The sequence below is a fragment of the Anolis sagrei genome, chromosome 5, assembly GCF_037176765.1.
Source record: "Anolis sagrei isolate rAnoSag1 chromosome 5, rAnoSag1.mat, whole genome shotgun sequence".
NCBI classification, from domain to species: domain Eukaryota; kingdom Metazoa; phylum Chordata; class Lepidosauria; order Squamata; family Dactyloidae; genus Anolis; species Anolis sagrei.
Window position 1 is genome coordinate 198,062,911 of NC_090025.1, and position 18,036 is coordinate 198,080,946.

Consider the following 18,036-nt stretch of genomic DNA (forward strand, 5'->3'; position numbering starts at 1 on the left):
GTTGCTTGGATCTAGAATAATCTTTCAGGTTTTGCAATACCTGTATTTGCATATAGGTGCAGACAAACTGACGTGGATGCATGGAGCCTTCAAATACCTTGATCATATTTGTTTATATCCTGTTTTAATCCTCCCAAAGGAGGCTCAAAGTGACTTAGCATAAAAGCATTAGCATACTATTTAAAATATACGGATGTGCAAACATTAAAACAGAATTAAATATAAACAGTATTAAAAATTGACAGTTAAAATCCATAAAAATACAAATGCTGCCTTATAATGGAGTGGAAATCATCTATCGGACCAATGGCAAGCTATTTAACCTCAGCAGACTGAAAGCCAAAACCAAGGTTACAACAACTTCTTATAGAATTCCAATATGCCGATGATAACGTAGGCTGTGTTCATTACGAAGAAGACTTTCAAGCCACTAGTAGAAGCTTACAAGAAGCTCGGCCTCTCATAGAACATCGAGAAAACCACAAAAGTCAACATTGACACTGAAATACAACACCGCCTGAGCTCTGCGAGTGCAGCATTTTCTCAAAGGAATCAGAGAGTGTTTGAGGATTGAGACATCCGTAGGGAGACCAAGATGCTTGTTTATAACGCTGTTGTCCTCCCAACCCAGCTATATGCCTGCAAAACGTGAACTATCTACCGCTTTGAGTCTCCCTAGGGGTGAGAAAAGTGGTATAGAAATACTGTAAATAAATAGATAATAAATACAGACGTCACATGCAACTCCTGGAATGATTCCATCAGCGCTGCCTCCAGAAAATCCTTCAAATCTCTTGGGAAGATAGGCAGACAAACGTCAGCGTGCTGGAAGAAGCAAAGACCACCAGCACTGAAGCGATGCTTCTCCACCATCAACTCCGCTAGACTGGCCACATTGTCCGAATGCCCAAAGATCACCATCTCCCAAAACAGTTACTCTCCTCTCAAGTCAAGAATGGAAAATGGAATGTTGGTGGACAGGAAAAGAGATTTAAAGATGGGCTTAAAGCTCATCTTAAAAACTATGGCAGGGGCTCTGAGAACTGGGAAGCCCTGGCTCTTGAGCACTCTAACTGGAGGTCAGCTGTGACCAGCAGTGCTGCAGAATTCGAAGAGGCGTGAATGGAGAGCAAAAGGGAGAAATGTGCCAAGAGGAAAGTGCATCAAGCTGACCGTGACCACCTTCCACCTGGAAATTGATGTACTCACTTCGGGAGAAGATGTGGATCAAGAATAGAGCTCAGCAGTCAGCCATGGACCCTCCCCCTAGACACTGTGCTTGGAGGGCCATCATCCTTGGACTCTGAGGGGTCACCTAAGTAAGTAAATATAATGGAGGTTGGGTATCCAGAATTCCCATAGCATCCAAAATTCAAAATTGTCCACTTGGACAATTGAGACTTGCTTTCTGATGCTTAACTTACATTTATTTATTATTTATTTATTATTTATTTAAAACTTTAATATCCTGATCTTCTCTACCTCTACAGAGGGACTCAGACCAGCTAACAGCAAAGACTCAATGCTAACACTGAAAATCTAAAACATAATACACAACATTAAGTTACCAATTACATTACATAAAATTACATAAAAGCCGTTCGCCTGGATAAAATTGTGTCCAACTCAGTCCGTATGTCCAGTCCATATATTGTGATCAGTACCATTAGTCAATTGCCAGTCTCAGACATTATTCTGCAGAAGCTTTGTTGCACAGCCAGGTTTTCACTAGCTTCCTAAAGGTCAGGAGGGAGGGGGCAGACCTAATTTCATTTGAGAGAGAATTTCATAGTCGACGGGCCACCACAGAAAAGGCCCTGTCTCTCGTCCCCACCGGACGCACCTGTGAAGATGGCGGGACCGAGAGCAGGGCCTCTCCAGATGATCTTAACACTCTTGATGGTTCATAGGGGAGAATACGTTCAGACAGGTAAACTGGGCTGGAACCGTATAGGGTTTTATAGGTTAAGACCAGCACTTTGAATTGTGTTCGGAAGCTAATTGGCAGCCAGTGGAGCTGGCGCAGCAAGGGAGTTGTACACTCCCTGTACCCCGCACCTGTTAGTAACCTGGCTGCCAAGCGTTGGACTAATTAAAGCTTCTGGGCAGTCTTCATAGGCAACCTCACGTAGAGAGCATTGCAGTAGTCTATACGGGATGTAACCAGAGCATGGACCACTGTGGCCAAGTCCAACTTACCAAGGTACGGGCGCAGCTGGCGCACCAGCTTTAACTGTGCAAAAAACTCTGCATTCACTTCATTTCATACATGAAACTATTTAAAATATTCCTGATATTTTGAATTTTTAGATAAAAGATGCTCAACTTGTATTGTAAGTCTGCTTCCTTCCTCTTTATTTATTTTGACAGAAGGGGAAGAGCCAAGGAGAAGCGGTCTTGCTTTCATTGAATCCAAACACTGCTCTTTCTTTTTTTTTAAAATATACAGTATATTTTATTTGGGGTAGGGGAAGGGGAAGAGAGAATATTGTTTTATGTATACATGCAAAGTGGTGGAACAATGATATCAAGAGAAAATAGGAAAAAGGAAAGAAAAAGATATTGAGAGGGAGAGAAAAACCACTGCTCTTTCTTGTTGATCCTATTTCCACAGCCTTCACATACCACGAGTTCATGCAGTGGTTGCGGATGGTGACTCTTCCCCTGGTGGGCTTTGGGCTCCTCTCCCTGGTTTGGGAGATCCTCCAAGCGGGATACAGGTGAGTGAATAGAGAGCAGCTTCCCAGGTGCTTGTTTTGTGTGGGTTAAATAAATATTACAAGACCTCTGTCTCAGCACACGATTGTCCTCAACTACGCATCTTGCGCTTTGCATGTCTCATTCTGTGGTTAGCCATCAGAAGCGGAAACCTGTTGGAAGTGAAGAAGCAACAACACTTGTGTATACAGAACTGAGAGGGGCAAGGGAACCTTATGTGTGGTGCATATGTCTTGCTTTTCACCTCTGTTTCCTAGAACTATGTTGCTCAAGGTGCTTTTGCTTCTTGCCTGCATTAAAAGGTCACTTCCCCCTTCTTTTTCTCAAAAGTATTTAGTGTGGGGGTTGTAGGTTCTAGAACAGTTTTTCTCAACCTTCCTAATGCCGCGACCCCTTAATACTTAGAATCATAGAATCCTAGAATCAAAGAGTTGGAAGAGACCTCCTGGGCCATCCAGTCCAACCCCATTCTGCCAAGAAGCAGGAATATTGCATTCAAATCACCCCTGACAGATGGCCATCCAGCCTCTGTTTAAAAGCTTCCAAAGAAGGAGCCTCCACCACACTCCGGGGCAGAGAGTTCCACTGCTGAACGGCTCTCACAGTCAGGAAATTCTTCCTCATGTTCAGATGGAATCTCTTCTCTTGTAGTTTGAAGCCATTGTTCCCTTGCGTCCTAGTCTCCAGGGAAGCAGGAAATAAGCTTGCTCTCTCCTCCTCCCTGTGGCTTCCTCTCACATATTTATACATGGCTATCATATCACCTCAGCCTTCTCTTCTTCAGGCTAAACATGCCCAGCTCCTTAAGCCGCTCCTCATAGGGCTTTTATCATTTTAGTCGCCCTCCTCTGGACACATTCCAGCTTGTCAACATCTCTCTTGAATTGCGGTGCCCAGAATTGGACACAATATTCCAGGTGTGGTCTAACCAAAGCAGAATAGAGGGGTAGCATTACTTCCCTAGATCTAGACACTATGCTTAATATTTAATAATAAATTCTTTTCTGAGTATAAATTGTTTGTTTATTTATTTAGTATAAATGTATTTGTATATAATAAGGGAGATTGGTCTATAGCTTTTTGGACCATTACGGTCTTAGCCTGGCTTCAAGATGGCGATGACTCTTGCTTTCCTCCAGATTTTGGGGATCTGACAGGATGCAGTGCAGTTGTTCATCAGCTCCAGCAGCCAGCGCCTTGCTTTTGGGCCAAAGTTCTTGATTTGTTCCATCCGTAGATCATCCAGGCCAGCTGCTTTGCCATTTTTACATTTATTATGAAATCACATTTATTTATTCGATTGCTGTGAGATTGTGGGAGTTGTAGTTTGTAGTTTGCACTCTTAGGCAGAGAAAGCTAAAGACCTTGTGAAACTACAGCTCTTGTGATGTCAAAGTGGGGGCAAACTCCATTGATTCTACAGCATAGATTAGTGCTTCTCACTCTTCCTGATGCAGTGACCCCTTAATACAGTTTCTCATGTTGTGGTGACCCCCAACCATCACATTACAACTTGTAGTTGCTGGGATTTATAGTTTACCTACAATCAAAAGAGCATTCTGAATCCCACCAATGATAGAATTGGGCCAAACTTCCCACACAGAACCCCCATGACCAACACAAATACTGTGTTTACTGATGGTCTTTAGTGACCCCTCTGACACCCCCTCATGACCCCCTCAGGGGTCCCGACCCCCAGGTTGAGAAGTGCTGTTCTAGAAGCATTCTTTCCTGACATTTTGCCTGCATCTGTGGCAAGCATCCTCAGAGGTTGTGAGGATGCTTGCCACAGATGCAGGCAAAACTTCAGGAGAGAATACTTCTAGAACATGGCCATACAGCCCGAAAAACCTACAACAACCCAGTGATTCCGGCCATGAAAGCCTTCAACAATACACATTTAGTGTGTCTTTATGACACTTTGGTTTGAGAAGGGATCATGATGAAGTAGAATCAAAGAGTTGGAAGAGACCTCCTGGGCCATCCAGTCCCACCCCATTCTGCCAAGAAGCAGGAATATTGCATTCAAAGCATCCTCAACAGATGGCCATCCAGCCTCTGTTTAAATGCTTCCAAAGAAGGAGCCTCCACCACACTCCCTCCGGGGCAGAGAGTTCCACTGCTGAACGGCTCTCACAGTCAGGAAGTTCTTCCTCATGTTCAGATGGAATCTCCTCTCTTGTAGTTTGAAGCCATTCCTCCATTGCGTCCTAGTCTCCAGGGCTCTTTTATACCCAGACCTAAGAGTCAACTTCTATCTAACTTTTTTCCCATCTACCCTTTTACCTGGTGCATTGTCCGCAACAATAAAAGTAAATGTTTACTTTTTAAATAACCTTACCTGTGTATTTGCTCTTCTCTTTCCTACCTTAAGCTCAATGTAGCACTGTGCTCTTCGATAGATATCAAATATCTCTACCAAATATGAGTTTCATTTTCAATTCTATTTTTCTCGGCCTCTAATTCTGTGGTGGAAAAGAAAAATGAGTTAATTTTATGGAAAATGCATTCCCCTTAAAGCCTAGTTTCATCCTATGTCGCTTGGGCAGGTTTTTTATTTATTTATTTATTTATTTGCTTCATTTATATACCGCTTTTCTCAGCCCTTGAGCAACTCGAAGCGGTTAACAATAGCAAAATTCAATGCTCAACATCATAAAAAGAGTTTAAAAACAGTTAAAAACAATGATATAATATGTATTGTCGAAGGCGTTCATGGCTGGAATCACTAGATTCTTGTGGGGTTTTTTGGGCTATAGGGCCATGTTCTAGAGGCATTTCTCCTGACGTTTTGCCTGCATCTATGGCAAGCATCCTCAGAGGTAGTGAGGTCTGTTGGAATTAGGACAATGGGTTTATATATCTGTGGAATGGCTGGGGTGGGGGCAAGGAGCTCTTTTCTGCTGGAGCTAGGTGTGAATGTTTCAACTGACCATCTTCATTAGCATTTGAAGGCCTGGCTGAGCCTGGGAAATTCTTTTGTTGAGAGGTGTTAAGATGTGCCTAATGATATAATAAACAATCAGTTAAACATAACTATAACATCTCATTAGCGTCTCATAGGTAGAATCAAGATCCAATCTCATAATCTGTTGTTCCATGTTCCTATATTCAATACATTAGTATTGTCATTCTAGTCCATGTCCTTTAAACTCTACAAACATCTACTGTCCGAAGACCTGGTCCCAAAGCCATGATTTTAATTTCTTTCTGAAAGCCAGGAGGGAGGGAGCAGATCTTGTTGCGGTTTGTTAGTTTATATGTTGAAATTACACAGCAGCCTTCCCAGCTCCAGATCCCAAATTGAATTACACAGAGTATAAAGGAAAAATGTCTTTACTCTGGAGTAGTTAATACATGTAGTTTTATAAAGAAAAATACAGCAGCGTTGAAAACACATTGTCCATCGCAGGAGAAAACAAACTTACAAAACAATGTATTAATCTGCTTCTTTCCAGCAATCTTTGTGAAGTAGTCCCATCTCTGATCACTCCATCTCACCCACTACTTGCATCAAGAAAACCTTCACCTGATATACATTCACCTTAACTTGATTGCTACATTGTCCATGTGTTCTTCCTCAACACACATATAAGCAAGAGATGATTCTTGTCAAGACTTACAAAATCATATACTGTAACAGATCTTACCTCATTTGGGAGTGTGTTCCATAGGCGAGGGGCCACCGCCGAGAAGGCCCTGTCTCTCGTCCCCGCCAAACGCATTTGCGCAATTGACGGGAGCGAGAGCAGGGCCAGATGATCTTATATTATGAGATGGGATGTAGGGGTGGATGCGTTCGGACAAGTAAGGTTTCATGGTGGGAAAGTGATGATGTCCTTTTGGAAACAGACAATTGTGTTTCATGTGCACCTTACATCTTCCTCCCTTCCTCTCTCTAGGAGTGCCTGCGTACGAGGCTTCTTCTGGAAACTGTGGGCAACCTGCCAGTGGGCCATCTTTGCCACGGCAGCTTTGGGGATGTTCACCATCAGCCTGGTGAGTGTGCAGGCACAGAGAAGTAGAAAGGTCCTTGAGAGAGCGGGGCCAAATTCCCCAAAATGGGTAACAAAAGGAAGAAATGTCAGGTGTCATGCGTAGGCAATAAAAATGCAATGCACAGTTTTGATATGAGCAATAGCTGGCACAGCTTTTATTCAATGTTTTAGTGGGGATTTGAGCCAGGCTTTTCCCTACCGTGCCATTGCCGGTTCTTTGCAGAAGATGCTGACCTTCCCAATGTCCTCTCCTTCCAGGTGCCCTTCACCTACATCGAGTATGAGTCCAACGGGAAGCTCTGGCCCAGCGTGCACCAGCTTTTCAGCGCCGTGGACCGGTACCAGCTGGCCAACTCCTACGGCCTCTTCCGGCGCATGACAGGGGTCGGAGGGCGGCCAGAGGTCGTGGTGGAAGGCAGCTACGACAAGAAATCCTGGACGGTGAGGAACATCTCAGAGGGGAGGCATTGGGTCCATTTGCAAAGCAGAGCTGATGCACAATTCCTGCATGTTTTACTCTCCTTGCAAGGCCTGGACTTCCTTTTGTTTCTCTATTTTTAAATCAATTTTACCAGGGGTGCTGTGCTGTCACACCCAAGCTGCTTTCAATGTCTCTTTAGCATTAGTGTGTCCTAACTTTCTGTCAGCTTGGGGAATGCTAGATTGCGTTCCTGTTTGAGCAAGGAACCCCACAGAACCAATGTCCATGCTGTTGCTTTCATGAAATAGTAACGATTTATTGACTGGTCTTGGGTCTATCTCCACCCAGGCACTAACTTCATAGAATCAAAGAGTTGGAAGAGACCTCCTGGGCCATCATCCAGTCCAACCCCTTTCTGCCAAGAAGCAGGAATATTGCATTCAAAGCACCCCTGACAGATGGCCATCCAGCCTCTGTTTAAAAGCTTCCAAAGAAGGAGCCTCCACCACACTCCCTCCGGGGCAGAGAGTTCCACTGCTGAACGGCTCTCACAGTCAGGAAGTTCTTCCTCATGTTCAGATGGAATCTCCTCCCTTGTAGTTTGAAGCCATTGTTCCATTGCGTCCTAGTCTCCAGGGAAGCAGAAAGGAAGCTTGCTCCCTCCTCCTCCCTGTGGCTTCCTCTCACATATTTATATATGGCTATCATGTCTCCTCTCAGCCTCTCTTCTTCAGGCTAAACATGCCCAGTTCCCTAAGCCACTCCTCATAGGGCTTGTTCTCCAGACCCTTGATCATTTGAGTCGCCCTCCTCTGGACACATTCCAGCTTGTCAATATCTCTCTTGAATTGTGGTGCCCAGAATTGGACACAATATTCCAGATGTGGTCTAACCAAAGCAGAATAGAGGGGTAGCATCACTTCCCTAGATCTATACACTAGGCTCCTCTTGATGCAGGCCAAAATCCCATTGGCTTTTTTTGCCGCCACATCACTTTCCTGGCTCATGTTTAACTTGTTGTCCACGAGGACTCCAAGATCTTTTTCACATGTACTGCTCTCGAGCCAGGCATCCCCCATTCTGTATCTTTGCATTTCATTTTTTCTGCCAAACATCTCAGAGGGGAGGCATTGGGTCCCTTTGCAAAGCAGAGCTGATGCACATTTCCTGCATGTTTTACTCTCCTTGCAAGGCCTTCTTCATTTTTAAATCAATTTTTAACAGGGCAGGAAAAGAACAAAGTAAAAGATGGCCCGGATGATCTCTTCCAACTCCATTATTCTGTGATTCTGAACTAACAACAACATAAGCAGACTGGAACAATTGCATAACTCACTACACAATTTCTCTCACTAACATACAACTCTAATGACATGCAAACCTAATAACACAAACTAGAAGTCCTTAATATGGAGTCAGTCTGCATGGCTTCATATAGGATGCTTATAAAATCTGTGGGTATGGATCATAAAACGAATAAGTTAAAACTTCATTTACTAAAATCATCCACAAACTGCTTCCTTATTTTTATAGCTAATTAGTTTGACTGGGACCCTGGCATTGCCCGGGTTAGTAGAAAAAAAGTCTTTATTATTATTATTATTATTCTTATTATTATTTTACAAAATGCATTACTTGCAGGTGAACTACAACTCACATCACACCAGGTTAACCCCCTGAAACTCTATCAATACTTAAAATTCGTCATGTTGGGCAAGTATGCTCTAGATGCATCATCAGTGGGGTTCATTATGCAGGTTTAATTAACAATTCCCACCATGGTGGGTCACTCCCATCAAATCCCTTCAGTACGTTCCGTTGGTCATGGGGGTTAGGTCCAGGTCATTCAATGGTGGGGTGTAGAGTGCTCTTCGATTGCAGTTGAACCATACATCCCAGTACCTACAACGGCTATAAATCAAGGTGAATCCCGCCCCCTCCAAACCTCTCCAGTATTTTTCTTTGGTCATGCGACCCCTCTGACTCCCCCTTGTGACCCCCCAGGGGTCCCAACACCCAGGTTGAGAAACCCTGGTCTACAGTGCAGATCAGGCATGGGCAAACTTCAGCCTTCCTCCAGGTGTTTTGGACTTCAAGTCCCGCAATTTCTAACAGCCTCAGGCCCTTTCCTTTCCCCCCTCAGCCACTTAAGCAGAAAGGAAAGGGAAAAGGAAAAGGAAGGGGCCTGAGGCTGTTAGGAATTGTGGGACTTGTAGTCCAAAACACCTGAAGTTTGCCCATGGCTGCCTTATGGCCGTATTGGAAAGGTGTTGTTTCTTGTGGCCAGCAAGATGTATGAAGTGCACCTTTCCTCCCTGCGCAGGAGATCGAGTTCATGTACAAGCCAGGCAACGTCAGTGGGCCACCCCCCATTGTGGCCCCGCACCAGCCCCGCTTGGACTGGCAGATGTGGTTTGCCGCCCTGGGACACCACACCCACAGCCCCTGGTTCACCAGCTTCGTCTACCGGCTCCTGCAAGGAAAGGAGGAAGGTGAGTTGTCCGCAAGCGGAACGTGAGTCTAGAGCCAAAAAGGCCAATGCTGTATCCAGAGTAGTGTCGATGAAGGGAAGTCCTCGGCCCACTCTCTTCTGCTTTGGCCAGACTTCCTCACCTGGAGTCAGAGCCCTGTGTCCAGTTTTGGGCAAAGCAATTCAAGAAGGAGATAGACAAGAAGGAAGAGGTCCTGAGACCAAAATGGTGGAAGTCCTGGCAACTATGAATCCCTCTGAGGAGTGGTTTGAGGAGCTAGATCTGTTTAGCTTTGATAGAAGAAGATTGAGAGGAGACATGAGAGCCATGTTCCAATATTTGAAGGGATATTCCATTGGGAAGGTGGAAAGCTTGTTTTCTGCAGCTCTGGAGACTCGGGAACCTTCCAGACAGGCCCTAAAAGCCTAGAATCAAAGAGTTGGAAGAGACCTCCTGGGCCATCCAGTCCAACCCCATTCTGCCAAGAAGCAGGAATATTACATTCAAATCACCCCTGACAGATGGCCATCCAGCCTCTGTTTCAAAGCTTCCAAAGAAGGAGCCTCCACCACACTCCGGGGCAGAGAGTTCCACTGCTGAACGGCTCTCACCGTCAGGAAGTTCTTCCTCATGTTCAGGTGGACTCTCCTTTCTTGTAGTTTGAAGCCATTGTTCCATTGCGTCCTAGTCTCCAGGGAAGCAGAAAACAAGCTTGCTCCCTCCTCTTCCCTGTGGCTTCCTCTCACATATTTATACATGGCTCTCATATCTCCTCTCAGCCTTCTCTTCTTCAGGCTAAACATGCTCAGCTCCTTAAGCCACTCCTCATAGGGCTTGTTCTCCAGACCCTTGATCCTTTGAGTCGCCCTCCTCTGGACACATTCCAGCTTGTCAATATCTCTCTTGAGGCCCTGTATCTCTGGATCTGATCCCAGGTTTTCTGTTTATCCCAAATTATCTGGCAGTGTGGATTCATATAATTCTGATTAAAGCAGAAAACAACTGTTATAGCATTTTTTTCTGGGTTGTTGTGAGTTTTCCAAGCTACATGGCAAGGGTCAAAAAGCTTCTGGAACATGGCCAGCCCAGAAAACTTACAACAGCCCAGTGATTCCAGCCATGAAAGCCTCCTACAATGTTTTTGCTTATTGATGACCTCATTTGCCAGTCCCAACAAAAATATTTCTGGGAAAAACTGTATATTCTGTTGTATTGCTTCCTTGACAGCTGTCCAAAAGGCATAGACTCTGTGATGCTTGGTTATTGGTGGATGCAAGCGCTGGGTTTGCTGCTTTTGGTGGCCATGTGGCATTTAGATGCTGTGTTGATGGCGCTGCCTTCTTCCTTCCGCTGCAGTGATCCACCTGGTACAGGTAGACAGCTCCAAGTACCCCTTCAGCTCCAACCCGCCTTCCTACATCCGGGCCCAGCTCTACAAGTACTGGTTCACGGAGGGCGCAGAGGACGGGTGAGTAAGGGGAGGGGCAGCAGACCTGAGGGGAAGTCATTCAGGAGGGAGTCCAAGCCTCCCATCCACTCCTAGTTGGTTTCCTGTTTGCCTGAGAAGCTGCTCAGAGACATTCATATTTGCAGGATCGGCGTGCCCAGTTTCCTTTTTTAAATACATTTATTACCATCAGCAGATTGGATTAAAAACAAACAAATAAGTAGAACCGAACAAATAATATTAATAGATAGATAGATAGATAGATAGTTAGATAGATAGATAGATAGATAGATAGCTATTAATATTATTTGTTTGAACATATATATATAGAGCCCCCGGTGGCGCAGTGGGTTAAAGCACTGAGCTGCTGAGCTTGTTGATTGAAAGGTCGCAGGTTCGATTCCGGGGAGCAGCGTGAGCTTCCGCTGTCAGCCCTAGCTTCTGCCAACCTAGCAGTTCGAAAACATACAAATGTGAGTAGATCAATAGGTACCGCTCCGGCGGGAAGGCAGTGGCGCTCCATGCAGTCATGCCGGCCACATGACCTTGGAAGTGTCTACGGACAACGCTGGCTCTTCGGCTTAGAAATGGAGATGAGCACCACACCCCAGAGTCAGACATGACTGGACTTAATGTCAGGGGACTACCTTTACCTTTACATATATATATATATATATATATATATATATATATATATGTATGTATATATATGTCATGTTCGTTTGTGGGATTAACATGGGTGGGAGGAAGAATCCCTATGAGGAGCGTCTTAAAGAACTGGGCATGTTTAACCTGCAGGAGAACGCCGAGAGGAGACATAAGAGCCCTGTATAAATATGTGAAAGGGTGTCATAAGGAGGAGGGAGCAGGCTTGTCTTCTGCTGACCTTAAAACGAGGATTCAGAGCCATGGGTTCAAATGGCAGGAAAGGAGATTCCACTTGGACATTAGGACGAACTTCCTGACCATACGACCTGTTCAGAAGTGGAACTCTTCTGACTCGGAGTCTGGTGGAGGCTCCATTCTTGGAAACTTTTAAACATAGGCTGGATGTCCATCTGTCAAGGGAGCTTTGATTGTGCTTTTCCGGCATGGCAGAATAGGGTTGGACTAGATGGCTCATGTGGTCTCTTCCAAGTCCATGATTCTATGTTTCCACACTGACGTGGCATTAAGGGCTGTGCAAGAGTGATTAGAATGTGGAAGGATGGGTGTTTTGTTTTTGCATTTCCCCGCAGGTCCCTTCCTCGTCAGTGGTGGAGGCGGCAGCGGATTGAGGAGTTCTACCCCACAGTCTTCCTGGGGGACCCCAACCTGGAGGCCCTGTTAGCCCAGCATGGGCTCAAGGTGAGGAAGGGGCCCACCTGAAGGAGGGGGGTGGGGTTGGGTTGCCAGTGGGTGAGGAGGGGAAGCAGGAGCCCTTTCAGGGATGCAGTGAATCTGCCACCAGACTTCCCACACTTCTTCTCCAGCTTCTCTAAATGACATGGCAGCTTTTCTAGTGCTAAAGCTCTGACCAGATTGGATGGAGCAAAACAAGGAAGGAAATTAGCAGCCAACAAGTCCCAAAGACTCAGGAGATAACAAATAGAGCTTTTTTATTTTGTGTACATACATATATTCAAACCCTTACTTACCTGGATGAATGACAGATAGATGGGCCCGTAGACTGATGGACAGACTGACTTTTACATGGCTGGATGGGTGGATAATGTCAGGATTTGGAAATTACCTGGCATTTCCTAATTAGCAGAAAATAACAAATATCTGATAGTAGAGTTAATACCTCTGGACTAACCACCTGCAAAAAAGTTAGTAAAGGTAAAGGTTTTCCCTTGACATGAAAAAACCTACAACAACCCAGAGAAAGAAAAGCTTTCCTGATTCAATGTCTTGTCGAAGGCTTTCATGGTCGGAATCACTGGGTTGTTGTAGGTTTTTTCGGGCTATATGGCCATGTTCTAGAGGCATGTCCTGACGTTTCGCCTGCATCTATGGCAAGCATCCTCAAAGGTTGTGAGTTCCTGATTCTTTGGGAAAGAACAAAAGTCTGTTAAGAACAAAACACCCGTTTACAGAAAACCCACACATACAGATAGATATCTCCAGAAAAACTCCAACCATCACCCAAGTCAAAAAAGAAGCCCCATTAAAGCCTTGGCAGACCGTGCAAAAAGAATCTGCGAAGCCCACCTCCTCCAAGGTGAACTGAACCACCTCAACTGGGCTCTCCAGGCCAATGGAGACTCCACCTCAGACATCAGAAGAGCTGCAAGACCACCGAGAAGAAGCCACGAGAGTCAAAACGAAGATCCACCCAGAGGAAAAGCGTTCCTGCCAGACATCAAGGGAACCACTGACCGCAGAGGGAAGCTGATGAGGAAACACAACATACAAAGAATCTACAAACCCACCAAGAAAATCCAACATATGCTCCGTTCAGCAAAGGATAAGAGGGATCCTCTCACCTCTGCAGGAGTCTACCATTGTATATCATGCAGCTGTGGACAAGTCTACATAGGGACCACCAAACGCAGCAGCATTGCCCAGACACGCATCAAGGAACATGAAAGGCACTGCAGACTACTTCAACCAGAGAAGTCAGCCATAGCAGAGCACCTGATGAACCAGCCTGGACACAGCATATTATTTGAGAACACAGAAATGCTGGAACACAACAACAACCACCATGTCAGACTACACAGAGAAGCCATTGAAATCCACAAACATGTGGACAATTTCAACAGAAAGGAGGAAACCATGAAAATGAACAAGATCTGGCTACCAGTATTAAAAAACTCTAAAATTGCAACAGCAAAAACAGCAGAGAGGAAACAGGCAGGGACATCTAATTACCTTTCAAGAAGAGTTTGCTCCAGGCACAGACAGCCCATTGTATGCTAATCAAGGTGGTCAGTTGATAGATTCACACCTAGCCCAACTTACAAAAGTCCTTTGTCTCACCTTGGTCTTTCCACAGATATATAAACCCCTTTTTTCCCAGTTCCAACAGACCTCACTCCCTCTGAGGATGCTTGCCATAGATGCAGGCGAAACGTCAGGAGAAATGCCTCTAGAACATGGCCATATAACCTGGAAAAACCCACAAGAACTTAGTGATTCCAGCCATGAAAGCCTTCAACAATACATAGTCTGTTAAGAATTGTCCGAGTTGAAGTCCAAAACACCTGGAGGGCCCAAGTTTGCCCATGCCATATAAAGACGATATCCCTTTGGCAGCTTATTTTTGCGACAACCAAGAGGCCACAGTACAGAAGGCCCTTCCCAGATGCCTTCTGACATTTATCTGTTCCTCTTCACGCTTGTCTTCCTTTTTAGGACAAGGGACCCCTGAAGCGCACCTCGTCTTCCTTCCTGCCGACGGCCCTCCAGTGGGCCAGGGACTTTGTCCACCCGCACACCGGCCCTGCGGTCATCTGGTCCCTGTACCTCACCGCGGCCACCATTTCCGTCCTGCGGGCGATGGCGGGGTGGTTCCTATCCGGAAGAGGAGGGGTGCCCCCGGCCGCAGGGAAGCCCAAGGGCACCCGGAGGGCAGAGCCACCAGCCGTGGACGCCGGCGGAGGAGGGGACCACGCCGGCAACGAGAAGAACGGACAGGTGAGGAAGAGGGAGGCGGGCCTGGCCCCCGAAAAGTCCCGGGGTCCCCCTTCCGCAGCGGAGCCCCCCACAGACGGGCTGAGGAGCGTCAGGAAGAAGAAGTAGCCGCCGCCTCGCCATCCGCGTCTTCCACTGGAACTCAAGCCACCAAAACTACGTCTCCCCTCGGAGCAGGGCCTCTTTTTATCGCGGGTGGGAGGCCGCCCCTCCCGTTCCGTGGCTGGTCTTGGGGAAGGGGGTGGGGGCCTTGCTCCGAGCCTCCTTGATGCCGCCTCCCTTTCTCCATTCCTCTTTCTCCTCCATTCATTGCGCTCCCACACTTCTTCCTTCCCTTTCACCCCCATTTCCTCTTGGTCTTCATAGCCTCTCTTTCCCCGCTTTCTTTCTCCATCCTTCCTCACTTTCTCTCCTTTTCCCCCTTTCTCTCCCCTTCTGCTCATTTCCTTTTCTCTCCCCTTTCCTCTTTCTCTCTTTTCTTTCCTGATCCTTTTCCCCTTTCTCTCCTCTTTCACTTTTCTTCTTTCTTTCTCTCCCCTTTCTTTTCTTTCTCTTCTCTTTTCCTCCCTTTCTCACCTTCCTCTTCTCCCTTTCCTTTCATTCTTTCCTCTTTCTCTCTTTTCCTTCCTGCTCCTTTCCCCCTTTCTTTCTCCTCTCTTCCTCTTTTCTCCCCTTTCTCTCCTCATTCACCTCTCTCGTTCCCATTTTCCACCTTTCTTTCTCTCCCTTTTCTTTTCTTTCTCTTCTCTTTTCCTCCTTTCCCCCTTTCTCTCCTTCCTCCCCCCTTCCTTTCTTTCCTCTTTCTCTTTTCTTTCCTGCTCCTTTCCCCCTTTCTTTCTCCACTCTTCTTTTTTTTCTCCCCTTTCTCTCTTCTTTTCCCCTTCTTTGTCTTTCCCCCTTTGTTGCTTTTCTATTCTTCCTCTTTTTCTCTCCTTTTCTCCCTTTCTCCTTCTTCTATCCCCTTTCTTTTCTTTCTCTCCTTTTTCTCTCTCCCTTCTTTCACTCTCCTTTCCCCATTTCTTTGCCCTTCCTCTTTTCCTCACCTTTCTCTCTCCTTCCCATTCCCCCTTTTCTCTTCTCTTTTGCTCCCCTTCCCCCCTTTCTCTTCTTCTTCTTCCCCTTTCCTTTCTTTGTCTCCTTTTTCCTTCTCCTTCCTCTTTCCCCCTTGCTTTCTCTCTTTCTCTCCCTTCTCTTTCTCCATCCTTCCATTCTTTCTCTTCTCTTTTCCCCCTTTCTCTCCCTTTTCTGCCCTTTCTCTTCCCTTTCTCCACCCTTCCTCTTTTTCTCTCTGTTTCTCCCTCCTTCCTCTTTTCCTTCCTTCTCTCCTCTTTCTCTCTCCCTTCTTTCCCTCTCCTTTCCCCCTTCTTTCTTCACCCTTTCTTTTTTTCTTCCCTTTCTCTCTTTCACATTTCCATTTTCTTTCTCTCTCCTTACTTTTCTCCCTCCACCCTTCTCTTTCTCCTTTGCTCCTCTTCCCCTTTCCCTTCTTTCTCTCCCCTTTCTTCTTTTTCTCCAACCTTCCTCGCTTTCTCTTTTTCACCTTTCTCTCCTTCTTCCCCATTTCTTCTCATTCTTTGTCCTTTCCTCTTTCTCCCCTCCTCTCCCCCATTCCAATTTGAGGGGGTCTGCTTCATATAAACAAAGCTTTGGGGGGGGGGCTACTTAATGGACTGCGTCCCCCATTCCACCCTTGTCCTTTCCTCTCAGACCGTTCCTCACCTGGTATCCCAGAGTGGGACCCCCCTCCCTAGAGGACGGTGGCCACCCGAGACCCCTCCATGCCAAGGATCCCTATGTGGCCATAGGACAAAGGGGGCACCTAGAAAGGGGGCCAGACACAGACCCTGGGGCATTCCCACCCCCAAATGCCTCCTTCCTCGTGGCTGCAATTTGATCTCTGACTCCACCAAAAGTGGACACTGCGATTCCACTCTTGGCTTAGTTTTTTTTTTTTTTTTCATTTCAATATGTATCAATATGACGGTTTGAGTGGGGCCTATTTTTGGCTGGGAAACAAGCCAATTTTAACCTTTTAGGGTCTTCGGGATCCGCATGTGGCCCTTAACCAAGACACGCTTTTGGGGGTAGAACCTCAATTGCCATTTCAAGCCTCCCCGCCCCCCCCCCCCCCCCCCCCTACAACCTTTTCTTCCCATTAGGAAAACTTCCCCACCCCAAACGTCCGGCAGATTTGCTGAGAGCAGGGAGTAAAGGGTTTTTTTTTTCTGCACATATTTTTTATGGAAAAAGTACAACCCCAAAGAGTCCCTTTCCTTTCCCTTCCCTTCCCCTTCCCCTTCCCTTTTTCCCTTCCCTTCCCCTTCCCCTTCCGTTTTTCCCTTTCCGTTCCCCTTTTTTCTCTTTCTTTTCCCTTTCCTTCCCCTTTCCCTTCCCTTTTCCCTTCCCGTTCCCCTCGCCTTTCCTTTTCCCTTCCCTTTCCCTTTCCCCTCCTTTCCCTTTCCTTTCTCCTTCCCTTCCCTTTCCCTTCCCTTTCCCTTTCCTTTCCATTTCCTTTCCCTTTCCCATTCCTTTCCTCTTCCTTTCCCTTCCTTTCCCTTTCCCCTTCCCTTTCCCTTTCCTTTCCATTTCCTTCATTTCCCTTCCCTTTCCCCTTTCCTTCCCTTTTTATCTTCCCTTTCCGCTTTCCTTTCCCTTTCCCTTGTTTTTCCCTTTCCTTTCCATTTCCTTCATTTCCCTTCCCTTTCCCCTTTCCTTCCCTTTTTATCTTCCCTTTCCCCTTTCCATCCCTTTCCGCTTTCCTTTCCCTTTCCCTTGTTTTTCCCTTTCCTTTCCATTTCCTTCCCTTTTCCCTTCCTTTCCCTTTCCTTTGCTTTACCTTTTCCTTCCCTTCCTTTCCCTTTCCTTTCCATTTCCTTTTCCTTCCCTTTCCTTTCTCCTTCCCCTTCCTTTCCCTTCCCTTTCCCCTTTCCTTCCCTTTTTCTCTTCTGCTTCCCTTTCCCCTTCCCTTTCCCCATCCCTTCCTTTCCCTTTCCTGCATTAGAAGAGGCCGCTCTTTCCTCCTTTTGCATCCAAACCCTCTCCCCATTTTAGGGCTGAGGAGGGCAGTGTCTTTGTGGGGTGGTGCTCTTGTGGTCTTCCTGTTCCCCCAAAGAACCCTGTATCCAAACCCTCCAGCCCAACCAAACCCTCCCTCCCTCTCCCCTCTATCGGTCCCCTTGCCCTTGCCTTGGCCCCCCATTTGTGCCTCAGTGCGCCCAAGAGAGAGAGGGGGGAAGAGGGGTGCGCATGTCTGTGTTTGGGGGGAGACCATTGCAATCATGTGTGCTGTGTCCATTGAGGAGGGGGCAAGGGACCCCTCCGCTTCGCCCCTTGAGCTGAGCAGAGCTGCGCTTCTCCGCAGAA

At 46.4% G+C, this 18,036-nt stretch overlaps 1 protein-coding gene across 1 annotated transcript in view; it reads left to right on the top strand.

The window, feature by feature from the left end:
- LMF2 (lipase maturation factor 2) overlaps window positions 1–16,630 on the top strand; it is a 50,357-nt gene extending 33,727 nt beyond the window's left edge. Inside the window, exons 8-14 of the mRNA XM_060776338.2 lie at window positions 2,615–2,720; window positions 6,621–6,717; window positions 6,975–7,157; window positions 9,461–9,629; window positions 10,965–11,076; window positions 12,294–12,402; window positions 14,395–16,630. Coding sequence (XP_060632321.2) covers window positions 2,615–2,720; window positions 6,621–6,717; window positions 6,975–7,157; window positions 9,461–9,629; window positions 10,965–11,076; window positions 12,294–12,402; window positions 14,395–14,781 — 1,163 coding nt within the window. The 3' untranslated portion in view covers window positions 14,782–16,630. The remainder of the gene's footprint in view (window positions 1–2,614; window positions 2,721–6,620; window positions 6,718–6,974; window positions 7,158–9,460; window positions 9,630–10,964; window positions 11,077–12,293; window positions 12,403–14,394) is intronic.
- The last annotated feature ends 1,406 nt before the right edge of the window (window positions 16,631–18,036 follow it).